The 21110-nt window shown below is 42.0% G+C and overlaps 1 protein-coding gene across 6 annotated transcripts in view; it reads right to left on the minus strand.

Annotated features, from left to right (window-relative positions):
* The window catches only part of ALG9 (ALG9 alpha-1,2-mannosyltransferase), a 96905-nt gene that overhangs the window by 14511 nt on the left and 61284 nt on the right, over positions 1-21110 (minus strand). For all 6 annotated transcript variants that reach the window (XR_005020921.1, XM_036860767.1, XM_036860763.1 and 3 more), the window contains one exon: positions 11200-11330. Coding sequence is in view for 5 of the 6 variants with exons in the window: in XM_036860767.1 (XP_036716662.1) it covers positions 11200-11330 (131 nt within the window). In the remaining variant the exon portion in view is untranslated. The remainder of the gene's footprint in view (positions 1-11199; positions 11331-21110) is intronic.

Consider the following 21110-nt stretch of genomic DNA (forward strand, 5'->3'; position numbering starts at 1 on the left):
CACTTGTAGGTGTTTTGGCCAACAGCCCCAGCTGAGAGCTAACCAATAGCCAGCATCAACGGCTAGACACGTGGGAAAGCCTTTGCGATGCCTCCAGTCCCCACCACCATCTGATGGCCAATGTGTAAGAATCCGGAGGAGCTGAAGAACTGCCGAGCTGAGCCCAGTCAGTCCACAGACCCATGAGAGAAAACAATAATAAATAACTGTTGTCCTTTTATACCATTAAGTTTGGGATGATTTGTTACACAGCAATAACTGGAACAAGAGTTCCCAATTAATTTTCACTTTACAGTGGTTTTCCAGTGGTCTTCTTATCTTCCAGAAATAAACTGTTCTGCTTACGCTGGGGTTAGGGCTGGGGACACGATGGCTGCCATGAACTAGACTACGACACAGAACCAAAATGGATACAGGTGCCATGTACCCTTTAGGCCTCACAGCTGCTGGATTCACTTCTTCTCGGATGTTAAAAGGAGAGTAATAGTCTCAGTAAAAAAAACCTCCATGAGAATCCTGTGCTGGGCCCTGAAAGAACACAAGCTGCAGATGCTATCACCACAATCCCCACCTTGCTCTACAGAAATCCTCTGACTAGAAAAGGCCCCTCTCCTACCATACTAGCTGAAGATGTGAAGTTCTAACTCTTTGCTTGCATCTACCTGTAATCATGAATTTGGCAGGGCTTTGAAATCCTGTCCTATTTAAGTCTCCCCAAATTATCTCACAGCCTTAGTCAGGCAAAGCCTAAAATTCAGCTGGATGAGGCTAATATGCTCCAAAATGGGGAAGAAGAAAATATCACAATCCAAAAACCAAAGGTGAAAGCAAAGCAAGCAAAACAAAAGGGACCTATAATGAAGGAGGAGAGAGTGGGTGGAAAGTGGCTGTGCAAGGCACTGGCAGGGCCTCCCAATTTGTTTCTAAAGCTACAAACAGGCTCTGTTGCTCAGGAGGCCAACTCCAACATCCTGGAGAGGCATTTCCCACCAGACTCCCTCAGCCAAATATTCTCACCACACTTAGAAAGGAACCCACCACTGAGCTGGCAAGTTATTGCAACAGTCTCCCTTCACTCCTCTCTGGGGAATCTCAAAGTAAGCATTACATCCACCCACTTGTCCAGCTATTTTACACAAGTAGCCATTATACCATGCTTCAAAGAAAGAAAGAAAAAATCCTCTCATTTTAGAAACTTTGTTGTATGAGATGTCCACAGAGTAACAAATGTGTCTGGTTTAAAAAGTGATATTTCAACTAGTTTAGCCCCCATACCTTGGAAGTTTGATAAACCTTAATAATATTAGCCAGACACAGACATAGCAAACGTAGGGAGAGGAAGCTGCAGCTCTGGTACCAGCTATGCACAAGGGGAGACAAGAAGATGGTTATCAAGATCTTATGCCTGGATCTTCTCTCAGACTAATGGGATCTGGGGTCTCCAGTCCTTTGATAAAGCAGAGCAGAAGCCTAACAGGAAAAGAGTGGATGGGCATCTGGGATGCTGTTCTCCCAGATGGGCTAACAACATTCAGCCCTATTTGTGAGTCCTTCTCCAATAGTCCAACAGTAAGGGCCTTGCTTATCTTCCAACAAGTTCAACAGAAAACACGCCTCTTCACATATTCATAGGTATACAGAATTCCTAAATTTGCACCAGTCACAATATTGTCCTAATAGGTTTAGGCTGCCTCCCCCTGGGGTTGAGTCTCCACTGGCATACACTCAGAGTACAATTTTTTTATGTGCTGGTATTGTCTTCAAACTAGACTCATCGCTTCCCTTTCAGAGAGCTAAGACCCAATCCACGCTACAGCACCAAGAAAGGTTCACAGATTATCAAATAAGTAAACAATGGGCAAATCCACATGGTAAATATGGACTGTGGGGCAAAGGAACTACATCTATGTGCTCCATTCTCCCACCCTGCTTTTTGGAATAAGCTCTTGTACCCTGGCCACATTACAACAGGATGACCACCTATCTCAATTCGCCCAGGGCAGGGCCCCTTTCACTTTCAAAAGTGTTCTGATTTGGATGATATATTATGGATCACTTTAACTAAAAGCAAATTTAAATCAAAGAGGTAAATTAAACTTTTCTTTTTTTCTTTTTCTTTTTTGGCCGTGCCTCGTGGCTTGCGGGATCTTAGTTCCCCAACTGGGATCGAACCTGGGCCATGGCAGCGAAAGCGCCACGTCCTAACCACTGGACCACCAGGGAATTCCCTAAACTTTTCTTTATGGACCCTCAGGCCCCTCATCCAACAGGCTTCTTTTTATTTTTACACCTGTGCTCATGCTTTCTTCTCCTTGAATTACAGACGTGATTCTACCCTCTCTATCACTGGTACAAATCCTCTTTTTCCTTTAAGCCTCAGCTCAAGCACCACCTCCTTCAGGAAGCCTTCACAGGCTACAGGAGGTTAGTACACTCTAACCTCCACAGTTCTAGCACACAACCTGGCACCATCTATGGTCTTTCAAGGTGTTTTTGTATATGTAACTACAAAAGCTGTAAATTATTCAAGGGTAAAAATCTGTGTCTAATTGCTTCTCTTGTACCCCTTAAATACAATAGCTCTGTGACAAGGACATAATAGCTATTCAATAACTATTTTCTGATTTCCAAACCTGCTTAACCAGCTGGCTTCAGGACATAAAAGAAGACTCCAGGGACATCCTGCTGCTGACTCCTTCTCTCCCAGCACCCTGTACTCTTCTCTTAAAGTACTTAACATTGATTGTAATTCCAGATTGATCTGTATGGTTATTTGTTTAATGCCAGCCTCCCCATTATACTGTAGGGTACAAGAGGACAGGGAATTTGTGTGTTCTGTTCACCACCATATACTTAAGCTCCATCACAGTTCCTGGCAGTGTTCAAAAAATATCTGCTGATTAGATGGATGTCATTTAGATAGACAGATAGATGGATAAAGGAAGAAAGAAAAAATGATCTCAAAGTGAACTCTAAAGAAAGCAGATTTAAATTTTAGGGACTTACACAGATGTAGAAAACAAACTTATGGTTACCAAGGGAGAAAGGGGGTAGTGGAGAGATGGATTGGGAGATTCAGGATTGACATATATACACTACTATATATAAAATAGATAACTAATAAGAACCTACTTTACATTTGGTACTGTATATATGTCAATGCTACTCTCACTTCGTCCCAGCTTACCCTTACTCCGCCCCATGTCCTCAAGTCCATTCTCTATGTCTGCATCTTTATTCCTGTCTGGGCCCTAGGTTCATCAGAACCATTTTTTTTGATTCCATATATACGTGTTAGCATATGGTATTTGTCTTTCTCTTTCTGACTTACTTCACTCTGTATGACAGACTCGAGGTCCATCCACCTCACTACAAGTAACTCAGTTTCGTTCCTTTTTATGGCTGAGTAGTATTCCATTGTATACATGTGCCGCATCTTCTTTATCCATTCATCTGTCGATGGACACTCAGGGTTGCTCCCATGTCCTGGCTACTGTAACTAGTGCTGCAATCAACACTGTGGTATATATCTGTTTTTGGATTATGGTTTCCTCAGGGTGCTAGTGGGAAGCAGCTGCATAGCACAGGGAGATCAGCTCGGTGCTTTGTGACCACCTTAGAGGGGTGGGATAGGCAAGGTGGGAGGGAGGCGCAAGAGAGAGGAGATATGGGGAAATATGCATACGTATAGCTGATTGACTTTGTTATACAGTAGAAACTAACACAACATTGTAAAGCAATTATACTCCAATAAAGATGCTTAAAAAAAAAAAAAAGGGGCTTCCCTGGTGGCGCAGTGGTTGAGAATCTGCCTGCCGATGCACGGGACACAGGTTCGAGCCCTGGTCTGGGAAGATCCCACATGCCGCGGAGCAACTGGGCCCGTGAGCCACGATTACTGAGCCTGTGCGTCTGGAGCCTGTGCTCCGCAACAAGAGAGGCCGCGATAGTGAGAGGCCGGCGCACGCGATGAAGAGTGGCCCCCACTTGCCACAACTAGAGAAAGCCCTCTCACAGAAACGAAGACCCAACACAGCCATAAATAAATAAATAAAAAAAAAAAAAAAAAAAAAGAACCTACTGTATAGCACAGGTAACTCTACTCAATACTCTCTGTAATGACCTGTATGGGAATAGAATCTAAAAAAGAGTGGATATAACTGATTCACTTTGCTGTACAGCAGAAAGTAACACAACATTGTAAATCAACTATACTCCAATAAAAATTAATTTAATTTAATTAACACAATAAAATGAAAAAAAAACCTGGAAAAAAATTTTAGGGGCTTCAACATTTGAGAAACTAACCTGCTTACATTTCTAAAAAGATCATGTGGTGGTATGTCACAGGCTTATGAAAACCTCCTTTCCTCAGGAAGAGCTAGATAATAAACAGGTAGGCCTGCAGCCCCACCTGATCTAGGGTCTAAGACATGAGTGACTGACTATTACATGTGGATAGTACCATTCTTTCTCCTTGTTATATAAATTGCTAAAGTACAAAAACCATTGTTTCAAGAAGACAGAGGAAACATTAACAGCCCCATTCAATAGGCTCAAAGGCATTCCAGGGTCAAGCTCCCAAGAGCCTTTCATATGCACCGCCTCAGAGTGGTATCTCTGAGGCACACAGCCTCTGACAGTACAGTCCAACTTGCCCGAAGTCAGCAACAGGAGATGTCACAATGCTGACAGTTACAAATTGCTGTGGCAGATGGGGCTGTAGGAGCCTGCTGTTTTTGCAGTTAGGTCAGTATATACCAGGGAATGCTGAGGAAGAGAAATGTAAAGAAAATCAGCATAACTTTGGAACTTCAGGCAGCCTGCTAACTAATTGGAAGGCCTGACATTTATATAATACTTTAGAGTTTAAAAACACTTTCATATTTCAGCTCTCATTTAATCCTTACAACATTCCCATAAAGTATGTAAAATATTATCATCTCTGTTTTACTGATACGGAAATTTGGGAATAGAGAAGAACCACCAGCAAGTAACCAGGATTAAATGCACATGTCTTCTGACCCCATGCTCTTTTCACTATACTTTGCATACCTTCAAGTAACTGTACCTCTTCAGTTCTTAAACCAACTGATTTCTTTTTTTTCTCAGCATTTGGTCATGAAAAGAATGCCAGTTTAGGGGAAATTAGTACAATTTATGGGAAATTGAAAACCTGTGAAGGCGTTCCCCAATAGCCTTCTCCTTCCCTCCACCTACACTAGAGGTGTGCTCAGTGGGCAAATGGGAAATGAAGCTGCACCAGGGACCCACAGGAGAACAGGACGTACAACGAGATAAGCTTAGGGTCTCGTCTCTCTAGCAAGTGCTGCTCAACTTGTGAAAGCTTCTGGTTAGGGACCAGCCCAGCCAGAGAAAGCAAACAATAAAATGATTAGTACTGCACTGCTAGCACAGCAAAGGAAAAAATTTAAAAGCTTGATACAGGTCACTGGGGAAAGCTGCGGGCTTCTGGGATCTAAACTTTGGCCTGACCTTTCTCTGCAAAAATGTGCCTCCTGAGTCCATCCATCCTTTCTAGCTGAGTTCACTCCCTCATCACCTCTCATCTAGTCAAGCAGAATAGCCTCCCAACTTGTCTGTATGCCTCCAACGTTCCCTCCCTTCATCCACCTCCCATACTAGCACCAGTGTGACCTTCAGATGTCATCTCCTCTTGGAGTCTTCCTTAGTCCCTCTCACCCTAGCCTCCCGGAACTAACCCCTCCCTCTGATGCCCCAACAGCACCTCTCTGAACTACGGTGTACCTCCCCAGGTAAACTATAAACTCCCAGGGCAGCCATCTCGCCTGCACACAGTCTACATAGTCTTACATGTAGAAGATGTTCAACAAACGTTTATCAAACTGAGCCAGTCATGCTGTATTTCTGCCCTTAAAATCTAGCTTGTTAGGGAAGCAGGATGTTCAGGGAGGAGCGGTGAGGAGCATCCCTGGGAAAGGCCCTCATATTTCATGGTCTCCCACTGTGTCCACTGCTCCCTCTGGCTGAGGAGAGCGCTGAACACAGCGGGCCCTGGAGGAGTGATGCTCAAGCACATCACTGTGTGATGGTGTGGTCACCTCTGGTCACTCGCTGCTCACCACAAGGCAGATGGGAAGGTGACCAACACCTTCTGCTCTTCCCTCAAAAGATTTCCAGTTCTCCAGTGAGAAGCATACAAGCATCAGGCTTCTTTGCCTTGAATGGGCTCTCAGTTCGTGTCTACCAGCTGCTGTGCCTGTGTGCTACCAAAAGCGGAAATGGGAAGATGAGGAACCTTTCTCACTTCAATCCTTCAAAACCAAAAGGAAAAAAAATGTCGCTCAAAAATACTCCCTTGCCCCATTTGCTATAAACAGAGTTTATTCTGTGACCAAGGTACTGCTGGTCAGTATTTGTGAACCACTAAGTTTCCCTTTGTTAAGAGGAAGGTTGTTTGGGATCTACTGACCCTCCAAGGCTGGAGATACTTTCAGGCCCAGATCTCACGTCATCATAGTTTTCTTAACTCAAAAATGAAGGCACAATAGCGACCTGCCCCCCAAATACTATGTCAAACAACAAGTCAGGCACCAAAGAATATGTGTGATGCAGAGAACTTCATACCTTCACTGCTGCTTGAAAGAGAATTTCAAGCTCTCTCCTACTACTGCCCTGATTCTGACAATTTTTTGAATATCCGGCCATGATCCTACCACCTGTCATGGTCTTCCACTCCCTCAGTGCCCTCCCCCCTCCCTCCTTACCCACTTAAGGCCATGATCAATCACTGACCTTTTCTATTGTTTTCTCTGTCTCTATTTCATTTATTTCTGCTCTTACCTTTATGATTTCTTTCTTTCTACTAACTTTGGGTTTTGTTTGTTCTTCTTTCTCTAGCTGCTTTAGGTTGTAAGGTTTCGTTGTTTGAGATTTTTCTTGTTTCCTGAGGTAAAACTGTATTGCTATAAACTTCCCTCTTAGAACTGCTTTTGCTACGTGCCATAGGTTTTTGGATCGTCGTGCTTTCGTTTTCATTTGTATCTAGGTATTTTTTGATTTCCTCTTTGATTTCTTCAGTGATCCACTGGCTGTTGGATTGGCTGTATACTGTTAAGCTTTCAAGTGTTCATGTTTTTTTACAGTTTTTTCTTGTCATTGATTTCTAATCTCATAGCATTTGGTCAGAAAAGATGCTTGATATGATTTTAATTTTCTTAAATTTACCAAGGCTCACTTTGTGGCCCAGCATGTGATCAATCCTGGAAAATGTTCCATGTGTACTTGAAAAGAATGTGTATTCTGCTGCTTTTGGATGGATGCTCTATAAATATCAATTAAATCCATCTGGTCCATTGGTGAAAGTAGGGTGTTAAAGTCCCCCACTATTATTGTGTTACTGTCGATTTCTCCCTTTAATGTTGTTAGCATTTGCCTTATATATTGAGGTGCTCCTATGTTGGGAGCATATATAGTTACAATTGTTATATCTTCTTTTTGGACTGATCCCTTGATCATTATGTAGTGTTCTTTGTCTGATATGAATATTGTTACTTCAGCTTTCCTTTGATTTCCATTTTCATGGAATACATTTTTCCATCCTCTCACGTTCAGTATGTGTCCCCTGATTTGAAGTGGGTCTCCAGCTTTGATATGAATATTGTTACTCCAGCTTTCCTTTGATTTCCATTTGCATGGAATACATTTTTCCACCCTCTCATTTTCGGTATGTGTCCCATGATTTGAAGTGGGTCTCCTGTAGACAGCATACATACAGGTCTTGTTTTTGTATCCATTCAGCCAGTCTATGTCTTTTGGTTGGAGCATTTAATCCATTCACGTTTAAGGTAATTATTGATATGTATGTTCTTATTGCCATTTTGTTAATTGTTTTGGATTTGTTTTTGTAGGTCTTTTTTTCTTCCCTTCCTCTTTTGTTCTCTTCTCTTCTGATTTGATGACTAACTTTATTGTTGTGTTTGGATTCCTTTTTCTTTTTTGTGTGTGTATCCATTGTACATTTTTGGTTTGTGGTTACCATGAGGTTTTGATATAGCAGTGTATATATAAACAAGATTGTTTTAAGTTGCTGGTCTTTTAATATCAAATGCATTTCCAATATCTTGCATTTGTGCTCTCCTCACAACTGCTGGGTTTGATATATATGTGTGCAGATGATTTCTTTACTGCATGTTTGCCTTTACCGGTAAGCTTTTCCATTTGTAATTTTCTTGTTTCTAGTTGTGGCCTTTGTTTTCCGCCTAGAGAAGTTCCTCTAGCATTTGTTGTAAAGCTGGTCTGGTGGTGCTGAATTCTCTTAGCTTTTGCTTGTCTATAAAGCTTTTGATTTCTCCACTGAATCTGAATGAAAGCCTTGCTGGGAAGAGTATTCTTGGTTGTAGCTTCTTCCCTTTCATCACTTTAAACATATCATGCCACTCCCTTCTGGCCTGCAGAGTTTCTGCTGAGAAATCAGCTGATAACCTTATGGGAGTTCCCTTGTGCGTTATTTGTTGCTTTTCCCTTGTTGCTTTTAATATTTTTTCTTTGTCTTTAATTTTTGTCAGTTTGATTAATATATGTCTCAGCGTGTTCCTCCTTGGGTTTATCCTGCCTGGGACTCTCTGCACTTCCTGGACTTGGATGATTGTTTCCTTTCCCATGTTAGGAAAGTTTTCAGCTATTATCTCTTTAAATATTTTCTCAGACCCTTTCTTTTTCTCTTCTCCTTCTGGGACCCCTATAATGCAAATGCTGGTGCATTTAATGTTGTCCCAGAGGTCTCTTAGACTGTCTTCATTTCTTTTGTCTTTTTTCTTTATTCTGTTCCACAGCAGTGATTTCCACCATTCTTTCTTCCAGGTCACTTATCTATTCTTCTGCCTCAGCTACTCTGCCACTGATTCCTTCTAGTGTATTTTTCATTTCAATTATTGTATTGTTCATCTCTGTTTGTTTGTTCTTTAGTTCTTCTAGGTCTTTGTTAAACATTTCTTGTATCTTCTCAATCTGTGCCTCCATTCTTTTTCCAAGATCTTGGATCATCTTTACTATCATTACTCTGAATCCTTTTTCAGGTAGCTTGCCTATCTCCACTTTTCTTAGTTGTTCTTCTAGGGTTTTATCTTGTTCCTTCATCTGGGACATATTCCTCTGCCATCTCATTTTGTCTAACTTTCTGTGATTGTGGTTTCTGTTCCACAGGCTGCCGCACTGTATTTCTTCTTGCTTCCGCTGTCTGCCCCCTGGTGGATGAGGCTGTCTAAGAGGCTTGTGCAGTCTTCCTGGTGGGAGGGACTGGGTGCGTAGTGCTGGGTCTTGTCCCTCTGGTGGGCAGGGCCATGTCTGGGAGGTGTGTTTATTATCGGGCAGCTGTTTATTCAGGAAGACTTTAAGGGACTTCCCTGGCGGTCCAGTGGTTAAGACTTCGCTTTCCAATGCAGGGGGTGCAGGTTCAATCCCTGGCCAGGGAGCTAAGATCCCACATGCCTCGGGGCCAAAAAAACCAAAAAACATAAAGCAGAAGCAATATTGTAACAAATTCAATAAAAACTTTAAAAATGGTCCACATCAAAAAAAAAAAATCTTTAAAAAAAAAAAAAGACTTTAAGCAGCCTGTCTGCTAATGGGTGAAGCTATGTTCCCACCCTGTTGGTTGTTTGGCCTGAGGTATCCTAGCACTCAGGAGCCTACAGGCTGTTGGGTGGGGTCAGGTCTTGGTGAGAAAATGGCAGCCTCCTAGAAGGCCCATGCCAATGAGCACTTGTCAGAGCTGCTGCCGCCACTGTCCCTGTCCCCACAGTGAGCCACAGCCGCCCCCTGCCTCTGCAGGGGACCCTCCAACCCCAGCAGGTAAGTCCGGCCCAGTCTCTTATGAGGTCACCACTTTTTTCCCTGGGTCCTGGTGTGCACGACACCGTGTGTGTGCCCTCCAAGAGTGAAGTTTCTGTTTCCACCAGTCCTGTGGAATTCCTGTGGTCAAACACCAGTGGCCTTCAAAGTCAGACCTGGGGGCTCCTCCTCCTGTTGCCAGACCCCGAGACAGGGGAGCCCAATGGGGGGCTCAGAACTTTCACTCCTGTGGGAGAACTTCTGTGGTGTAATTATTTTCCAGTTTGTGGGTCGCCCACCCAGCGTGTATGGGATTTGATTTTATTGCGATTGCGCCCCTCCTACCATCTCGCTGTGGCTTCTTCTGTGTCTTTGGATGTAGGCTATCTTTTTTGGTAGGTTCCAGTGTTTTTTTTGTCAGTGGTTTTTCAGCAGTTAGTTGTGATTTTGGTGTTTCCATAAGAAGGCGTAAGCTCACGTCCTTCTACTCCGCCATCTTGCCTCCTTCCTCCCTGTTAGTTTTGCTTTGACCCCTCTAATCTCTCAAGTCCCTATGCCCCCACCATTCCACTAAACTTGCTTTTATCAGCTGCCAAATCCAATGAACAGTTGTTATATTAATCAAACTGACTTGATTTAACAGTAGGTTCTAATCACTCCCTCTTCCTGAAAATATTTTCTTCCCTGTTTCTGAGTCCCAAACCTGCCTCTCAAGACCTGGTCCTCTACCTTTTTGTTTCTGCCTGATCTCCTGGATCCTGGGCTCTGCCCACCAGGCCTCCCTGGACCTCCTTAACTTCAACTGTCTACCTGGACCTCTGCCCACAGACAACCTACACCTTTCTAACTCTCCCCCACTCCTTCACCTGGACATCCTGACTCAACCTCTTATCATGAATTCTGAGGTCTTTCTGAAGAGCCAGCCAAGCCCTGGTCTATTTGGTCTCACTACTTAAGATCTAGTAAGGCCTGGCCCCACCTCTGACTGAGCCTTGAGCCCCAAATTAATGGATATGAACTTCTAGCTCCTTAAAGAACACAGTCTTCCTAACAGTATTAGAAAACTCTTGGTTAAGAAAGCTGAAGTTGATTGCCAAAAATAATCAATGTCGAACACTTATTTGTGTTTTCTTCAGTGGATCTATCTGTTTAGATTCTGTTATTTGAATGATACCAGAATATACTTTGCACTCTGATGCCTAGAAAAGAAGAGCATTCTTTTAGATTTCTCAGGGAACTGGACAAGAATAGAAGATGTTTGGGCCCAAATAAAAATAAAATTAAATGGCTACTAGAGTTAGCCCAGGACTGGAAGTTATTCAATCCCAGATTCCAATTTTTGCCCTTACTAGTCCTAGTACATTTCTTAGGACTAAAGCCACATACCTAGATGCATCAAGGAATGGTCTGTAGGCCAAGTTGATCCATTCTTCTCTATTGGATGAGTATTTTGGCTCCCGGGGTGTTTCTCCCACGATGTCCAAATCCACTAAATAATGGCATTTATTGATGTCAATCTGCAACAGAGAAAGGCCAACTCTTCAAAGAGTAATTGCAAAGGTCCTTTCAGGGTAAGAAACATCAATTGTAATCCTAAGAATTCCCACATGGTTTTAGAAGCACAAACATCTAAGCCCTCGGAAAATGTTACCAGTGCTCTCTTCACTCAGCTAAGAGTGCTGGGTGTTGGGGTGCTACTTAGGCTCCTGAGGGCAGGGGTGAGACATGCACTCACCCAGCCAAAGTTCACTTTGCTGTGCACCTGAAACTAGCACAATATTGTAAATCAATGGTAGTCCCAAAAAAATACAGTAAACAAGTTTCTATGAGATTAAATAAAAACCCAAAGGTGGAAATCATTACTGTGATATTGTGATTTATAATAATTTTTTTTTTTGGTCTTCTTCCAAGGTTTCTGGTTCAGAGCACCCCATACCCTTGTAATTTCCTAAGCAATAAGAGCAATGGGAGCATCTTTTGTTATAATATTCAGTCTCTTGTCCTCAGTTCCTGAAATCCCTTCAAAGCCATAATGGTGAAAGGGGTGTCTTGTTATTCATAAAAAGCCCCTTTCAACCGCAACTGAGCTTATGTTAATGAGGTGACTTTCGGAAATCCTGTAAAGATGGGAGGGGGTGCTGGTCACCAGTTGAACTAACCATGTGAAAAGAAGGTTGGACCTTTCAGTCACTAGGGGAGGGGTGAGGGGCTGGAGATTGGCCAATGATTTAATCAATCATGCCTGTGTAATGAAGCCTCCATAAAACCCTAAAAGGACAAGTTCAGAAAGCTTCCCGGTTGGTGAACATGTGGAGATTTGGGAAGAGTGCTGTACCTGGAAAGGGCATGAAGATCCCCACTCTTTCCCCATACCTTGCCCTATTCAGCTCTTCCAACTGGCTGTTCCTGAATTATATCCTTCCATAATAAACCAATAATCTAGTAAGTAAAATATTTCTCTGTGTTTGCCACTCTAGCAAATTAATCAAACACAAGGAGAGGGTCATGGGAACCTCTGCTTTATATCCAGTCAGAAGTATAGGGAACAACCTGGACTTACAACCAGCACCTAAAGTTCAAGGAGGGGGTCATGGCTCCAATCTGTAGCCAGGCAGTCAGAAACAGGTAACAACCTGGGCTTGAGATTGGCGTCTGAAGTAGGCAGGAGAAGGGAGGGGGCAGTCTTGTAGGACTGAGCCCTCAACCTGTGGAATCTGATGGTATCTCTGAGTAGACAGTGTAAGAATTGTGTTGAGCTGTAAGACACCCAGATGGTGTCTGAGAATTGCTGTTACTGTGGAGAAACCCCCAACACTCAATATTAGAAATTGGGTCCCAGAACCCTCTTAATTACTAATGTAGTCAGCTAAAGAAAAGTAAATCTCAAAGGAAAGTTACATTTTTTACATGCAACTATGTTACACATATTATTTTTTAAATCATTATATAAAGGCCTATAGGGGATTATTAATTCCTATTTTATAAATGAGGAAGCCAAGACTCAGAGACAAATTATATAACTTCATTTTTTTCAAGATCTATATTAAGCCCCTACAATGTACTAGGCATTAATAAGTTAAAACTAATGATACAGAATTAAATAAATAGCATGCAGTTCTTGCCCTAAAAGGATTTATAATCCTAACCAAAATCACATGAGTTTATAGTAGAGCCATATTTGGACTCAGGTCAGTGTGACTTCCAAAGTCATACATCAAGACTGCCAAAAATGACCAAATCAGAGGGGAAGTACTCTCAGGAGCTCATTTAAATGTTTCTTAAAAATTAAAACCAAAAATAATTTGTCCTAGAATGCCAGGTTTCAGCTAAGTAAAAATCATTTGAAATATGAATAGAAATATAGCAAATCTCATATTTAACAGTGAAGGGTTGAAAGCTTTTCCTATGGAATCAGGAATAAGTCAAGGCTGCTTATTATCATTACTCTATTCAACACTGTACTAGAGGTTCTAGTCAGCAGGGTAAGATACGAGGAAGAAACAAATGGCAGAAGAAATGAAAAGAAACAAAAGTCCTTCATCCATCACAATGATATGATTGATAAATATAAAATCCAAAAGAATCAGCATAAATTTTGGGGATTAAGAGAGTTTATCAAACTTTAAACTATTTATAGAATGTAAAATTAACATCATATGTTCCTATATAACAGCAGTAAACAACATATTAAATTACATTTTAAAAAATTATGTATTTTCAAATTACATTATAAAAATATCATTTAAAAGGATTTGAAAACATGTGTCTTGGAATAAATCTAATGAAATATGGGCAAGTCCTCTATAAAGAATTATAGAATTTTATTGACTAGTGCCTATCAACTGATGAATTTATAATGTGGTATATTCATATAATCAAAATGTGGTATATACATGCAATGGAATATTATTCAGTCTTAAAAAGGGTACATACTACAACAAAGATGAGCCTTGAAAACATTATGCTGAGTGAAAGAAATGAGACACAAAAGACCATATTTTGTGTGACTCCACTTACATGAAATGTCCAGTAGAGGCAGATCCATGAAGACAGAAAGCAGATTAGTGGTTGCTAAGGATTGGAGGAGTGACAACTTAATGCATATGGGTTTTTTTTGGGGGGGTGGGGGGGATGATGAAATGCTCTGAAATTAGATAGTGCTGGTGGTTGTATAACATTATGAATGTACTGAAAGCCACTGAAAAAGTTCTGGAGATAGAGAGTGGTGATGGTTGCACAACAGTGTGACTGTTCTTAACGCAACTGAAGTGTATACCTAAAAATGAATAAAATGGTAAATCTGATGATAAAATATTGTTGAAATGATGAATTTTACCTCAAAAAATTTTTTGATAAACAATAAAGTAGACCTTATTAAATGGAGAGATAAACCTTATTTCTAGATTTAAGACTCACTATTACAAAGATGTAAATTCTAAATAAATTGGTAGATTAAATGCAATCTCAATAAAAATGCCAACAGACTTTTTTGATGAAACTTGACAAGCTGAGTCTAAAATGTATATGGAAATGCAAAAGGACAAGGATAGCCAAGGCACTCTTAGAAAAGAACAAGGTGGGGACTTACTTACTATAAAGTTATAGTAATTAAGACAGTGAGCTATTAGTGCAGGAATAGAACAGACCACTGAACAGAATAGAGCCTGGAACAGATACAGGCACATATGGACCCTGATCTATGACAGAAGTGACACCTCAGAGCAGTGGTGAGAGTATATCTCTTCACTAATTGGTGCTGGGACAACTGGATATCCATTGAGGGAAAAATGAAATAGGACCTCTGTACACAACAACAAGGTCCTACTATATAGCACAAAGAACTATATTCAATATCCCATGGTAAACCATAGTGGAAAAGAATATAAAAAAGAATATGTGTGTATATATCTATATCTATATCTATATAACTGAATCACTTTGCTGTATAGCAGAAATTAATACAATGTTGTAAATCAACTATCCTTCAATAAAAAAATTGATAACATAAAAAAAATCAACTTCAGATGGATTACAGAACTAAATGTGAAAAACAAAGCTCTTGGAAGATAATATGGCAGACTATCGTCAAAATCTTATGTATGGCAAAAGTCATTTTAGACAAACACAAAAAGTATTAACTATAAAAGAAATGATGAATAAATTTGACTACATTAAAATTGGGAATATCCGTTCATCAAAGACACCAATAAGAGAGTAAAGAGATGAGCCACAGAATGGAAGAAGATACATGTGACACATTAACAATCAAGTATTCATATCTAGAATATATAAAGAACACCTGCTGATCAGTAAGACAAAAATGGACCATTCAACAGAAAAATAGGCAAATGACTTGAATAGGTACTTCATAAGAAGAAATCTAAACAGCCAAAAACAAATGAAACAGTACTCAACCTCATGAGTAACCAAGGAAATGCAAATCAAAATTACAATGAAAAATTACAATACCAAATGTAGGCCAGAATGTGGAACAATTCTTATACATTGCTGGCGGGAGATTAAGTTGGTACAAGATTTTTAGAAAACTATTTGGCAGAATCTATTAAAACTGAACATATGTAATTCTTATGATCCAACAATTCTACCCCTAGGAATTACATTGAACCATATGGAATCGTTAATATGTGACTGATCCACAAAAATGGTACTTTCAGGGACTTCCCTGGCAGTCCAGTGGTTAGGACTCTGCGCTTCCACTGCAGGGGGCACAGGTTCGATCCCTGGTCAGGGAACTAAGAATTCGCAAGTTGCACGGCGCAGGAAAAAAAAAAGGTAATTTCACATGGTTCAAGGTAATGTATATCCAACGGGAATGCATGCACCAAAAGACAAGTTCAAGAATGTTCAAAGTGGGGACTTCCCTGGTGTCACAGTGGTTAACAATCCGCCTGCCAATGCAGGGGACATGGGTTTGGTCCCTGGTCTGGGAAGATCCCACATGCCGCGGAGCAGCTAAGCCCGTGAGCCACAACTACTAAGCCTACACTCTAGAGCCCGCGAGCCACAACTGCTGAGCCTGTGTGCCACAGCTACTGAAGCCTGCTCACCTAGAGCCCATGCTCCTCAACAAGAGAAGCCACCGCAATGAGAAACCTGCACACCACAATGAAGAGTAGCCCCTGCTCACCGCAACTAGAAAAAGCCCATGTGCAGCAACGAAGACCAAATGCAGCCCAAAATAAATAAATAAATAAATTTATTTTTAAAAAAAGAATGCTCAAAGTGGCATTATTTACAGCTGGCCCAGACTGGAAAGAACCAAACAACTATCAAAAGTAAAATAATATAGTCATACAATGAAATACTCTACTGTAATAAAAGAGAACAAACTACAGCTATATTCAACAATGTGTAATTACAAACAAAACATTAAGTAAAAGAATCAAGACACATAAAAATGCATTATGATTCCATGTATATGAAGTTCAAAAATAGGCAAAACTAATTTATGTTGTTTAGGAATGCATATAAAAGTGGTAAATCTAAAGAGAAAAGCAAGGAGATTATTACCATAAAAGTCAGGAGACTCCTGAAGGGGGAACTGGGTAGTGATCAAAAGGAATTGGGGGAGTTTCTGGGTGCTGGTAATGTTCTAGTATTTGACCTGGGATGATTACACAGGTATTTGTTCTATTATTATTAATTATTATTAATTTACTGTACATTTATGTTTTGTGCACATTTAGGCTTATGGGTTATACACAATTGAATGTTTGAAAAAGTGTGTATAAAAACAACTTGGTCGGGGCTTCCCTGGTGGCGCAGTGGTTGAGAATCTGCCTGCCAATGCAGGGGACACGGGTTCGAGCCCTGTTCTGGGAAGATCCCACATGCCGTGGAGCAACTAGGCCCGTGAGCCACAATAACTGAGCCTGGTCGTCTGGAGCCTGTGCTCTGCAACAAGAGAGGCCACGATAGTGAGAGGCCCGTGCGCCGCGATGAAGAGTGGCCCCCGCTTGCCACAACTAGAGAAAGCCCTCCCACAGAAACGAAGACCCAACACAGCAAAAAAAAAAAAAAAATAGAAAAAAAAATTAAAAAAAAAAAAAAAAAAAACAACTTGGTCATCTCTGGCTTACAGTAAACTCTGTTCTTCCCCAACCTCTAACTCACAGTAATATTCTCATTCTCTCCCAGCATTATTTATATGTAAAAGAGACTTCAGTCTCACATCTGTCTCTACATATGGGCTATTCCTCCGGGGAGAGAAAGCACACTGAGAATTGACGTCAGACCCAATTCCATTCCTCATAACTCTCTAAAAATGACCCTTTGCATAAACACTCCAGGAAGCAGCCTTTTTGGTCTGAACACCCACTCTGTAGCTCCCAAGGATTTTAAAAACATGAAACAAGTTTTTAAAAGCTTTGCCAGCGCCATGCCTCTGTAATCAAATAGAACCAGCAAGGGGTAAAGATTCATGGTCTCATGCCTAGACCTCCTTTGGTGAGGTAGCTTTGAGTATGACATTTCAATACTTGACCTCAGCCTGGCCTTTTCTGGCTAGGCATACTACAGGTCTGATTATCTAGTTTTGGTGCTGGATACATGGTCTACCAGAGATGTGGGTAGTAACTAATTAATACCCAACTACACCAGTTAGCTTTAGGCTTCACTCATCACACCATCCATATGCAAATTTCATTTAAAGTTTTTAGAAAGATATTAAGGCAAAATCATATTAATTGAAATACTAATCCATTTTAAAAATGTAACCTCTTTTCATGCTTCCTGAGAAGCAGCTGCTGAACATTCTTTTTTTCTAGGAATCAGTTACTGAACTAAAACACAAGGACAAAGGTCTCCGGCAGAAAATGGTTAAGTATGATCAAGGGCAGATTCTCTAACAGAGAAGAAATACAGTGGTTAAAAAAGGAGCCCAAAATAAAAAGGCAACCTATGGAAAGAGAAAAAGTATTTGGAAACCATATATCTGATAAGGGGTTAATACCCAAAATCTATAAGGCACTCATACAACTCAACAGCAAAAAGCCAAATAATATGATTTAAAATGGGCAAAGGACCTGAATAGACCCTTTTCCAAAGAAGACATACAAATGGTCAACAGGTATACAAAAAGGTGCTCAATATCACCAATCATCAGGGAAATGAAAAACAAAACCACAATGAGATTATCACCTCATACCTGACAGAATGGCTATCATCAAAAAGACAAGAGATAACAAGCAATGGCGAATATGTGGAGAAAAGAGAACCCTTGTATTGTTGGTAGGAACGGGAACTCGCATAACCATTATGGAAAACAGTTCCTCAAAAAAATCAAAAATAGAACTACCATATCATCCAGCAATCTCACTTCTGGTATGTATCTGAAAGAAATGAAATCACTACCTTGAAGCAATATCTGCACCCCTGATGTTGAACTCATAGAAACAAAGTAGAATGGTGGTTGCGAGGGACTGGGGGAAATGGAGAGATGTTGGTCAAGTTTCAGTTATAGATGACTAAGTTTTAGGGATCTAATGTACAGCATGGTGACTACAGTTAACAATACAGTGTTGCACACTTGAAATCACCTAAGAGAGTAGACCTTAAATGTTCTCACCACAAAAAAATGGTAACTACATGAGGTGATGGACGTGTTAACTAACTTATTGTGGTAATCATTTCACAATATATACATATATCAAATCATCACATTGTATACCTTAAACTTACACAATGTTATTTGTCAATTATACCTCAATAAAGCTGAAAAAATTTTTATTTAAAAAATTAGAGGCTTCCGGTCAAGATGGCAGTGGGGGAGGACGTGGAGTTCGTGTCTCCCCAAAACTAGGGCGCCTGCCAGACGCTAGTGGGGGACCAGAACACCTAAGGAGACAGGAAGAACCCCTGAGCGACCAGGTAGGATGTAGGGAGAGTGAGAGGGGAGGAACAGTGAAGGCTGGACAGGACTAGCGCCCCTGAGGGGTGGCTGGGAGTGGGGAGGGGTTCCCACGCCTGGAGGGACCCTGATCTTCCAAGACATTTCCCTGCCCAATCGGGCCCGGGAAGCCTGTGGGGCTCCCAGGCCGGGTCCTCCACCCTCCGAGGCCCCCTCCGGGCCACGTTGGTCCTAGGGGTGTAGGCGGAAGGTGGGGGGAGAAGAGGAGAAGCTGGCGGGAGGGGCCCTCGAGGACTGGAGGATCCAGGGAGGTGCAGAGGGTATTTCCCCCGCTCATCCAGGCCTGGGAAGACTGCTGGGCTCCCAAGCCTGGCCCTCCATTCTCCAGGATCCCCTCCAGCCTCATGGTTCCTAGGGGCATGGGAGGGAGGGAGGAGGGGAGGCAGATGATGGGGGGAACCCTCCAGGACCAGAGGATCAGGGGAGGCCCAGCGGGCGTTTCCCCTGACCACTTGGCCCCAGAAAGCCTGCTGGGCTCCCAGGCCGGGTAACCCACCCTCCAAGGCCCCCTCTGGGAGCGCTGATCCTGGGGGCATAGGAGGGAGGCGGGGGGGGGGGGTTGCGGCAATGGAGAGGCTGACGGGGAGGGGTCCTCCAAGATAGGAGGAGTAGGGGAGGCGCGACGGGCGTTTCCCCCACCCACTTGGCCCCGGGAAGCCTACTGGGATTCCAGGTCTGCTCCCCTGCTTTCTGGGGGCCCCTCCGCCATGTGGATCCTAGGGGCATAGGAGGGAGGGCTGGGGAGAAGAAGAAGAGAGGCCAACAGGGAAGGGCCCTCTGGGATGGGAGGATCAGGGGGAAATGCGGCTGGCTGGCGTTTCCCCTGCCCACTTGGGCCCAGTGAGCCTGCTGGGGTCCTGGACCTGGCCCTCCGCCCTCGAAGGCCAGAGGCACTCCTCGGCCCCTCCTGCTGAGATGAGCCTAAGCCCCACCCCACCCCCCCAAGGCCTTTTCCGGCCCTGTGGTCCTAAGCAAAGGCCCTGTCCACTGCCTAAACCCTGCCCCTGCCTAAGCCCCACCCTCCACAGCCAAGGCTTTTTTTCCTTTTCTCCTCTTTTTTACTATTGTGGTTCTGTTTTACCTTCCAGTTCTTGTTTCATCTATATTTTTATTTTTTTATTCTTTGTAACATATCTGTTAGTTTTCTAATCTTATTTTATTTTTTACTCTTTGTTATTGTTCTGCTCCTATTTTTCTTTTTTTTTTTGCCGCCCTGCATGGCTTGTGGGATCTTGGCGAGACAGGGGTCGGGTCTGAGCTCCTGCGGTGGGAGCTCTGAGTCCAAACCACTGGATTAACAGAGAACCTCAGACACCAGGGAATAGTCATAGGAATGAGGTCTCCTGGAGGTCCTCATTCTTGGCACCAGGCCCACCTCTACCCAACAGCCTACAAACTCCAGTGATGGAAGCCTCAGGCCAAACAACCAGTAAGACAGGAACACAATCTCACCCATCAAAAAAAAAAAAAAAAAAGAGAGACAACAAAAAACTATATGAAGGAGCAAGGTAAAAACCTACAAGACCAAATAAATGAAGAGGAAATAGGCAACCTACCTGAAAAAGAATTCAGAGTAATGATAGTAAAGATGATCCAGAATCTCAGAAATAGAATGGAGGCATGGATTGAGAAAATACAAGAAATGTTTACAAAGATCTAGAAGAACTAAAGAACAAAAAAACAGAGATGAACAACACAATAACTAAAATGAAAAATACACGAGAAGGAATCAAGAACAGAATAACTGAGGTAGAAGAACGAATAAGTGAGCTGGAAGACAGAATGGTGGAAATAACTGCCAAGGAGCAAAATAAAGAGAAAAGAATGAAAAGAATTGAAGACAATCTGAGAGACCTCTGGGATAACACTAAATGCACCAACATTCAAATTGTAGGGGTCCCAGAAGAAGAAGAGAAAAAGAAAGGGTCTGAGAAAATATCTGCAGAGATTATAGTGGAAAACTTCCCTCACATGGGAAAGGAAATAGTCACCCAAGCCCAGGAAGTGCAGAGAGTCCCATACAGGATAAACCCTAAGAGAAACACACCAAGACATATATTAATCAAACTAACAAAAATTAAATTCAAAGAAAAAATATTAAAAGCAGCAAGGGAAAAGCAGAAAATAACATACAAAGGAATCCCCATAAGGTTATCAGCTGATTTCTCAGCAGAAACTCTGCAGGCCAGAAGGGAGTGGCAGGATATACTTAAAGTGATGAAAGAGAAAAACCTACAAGCAAGATTACTCTACCCAGCAAGGATCTCATTCAGATTCGACTGAGAAATCAAAAGCTTTACAGACAATCAAAAGTTAAGAGAATTCAGCACCACCAAGCCAGCTTTACAACAAATGCTAAAGGAACTTC

The sequence above is a fragment of the Balaenoptera musculus genome, chromosome 8 (genome assembly GCF_009873245.2).
Source record: "Balaenoptera musculus isolate JJ_BM4_2016_0621 chromosome 8, mBalMus1.pri.v3, whole genome shotgun sequence".
Lineage (NCBI taxonomy): Eukaryota > Metazoa > Chordata > Mammalia > Artiodactyla > Balaenopteridae > Balaenoptera > Balaenoptera musculus.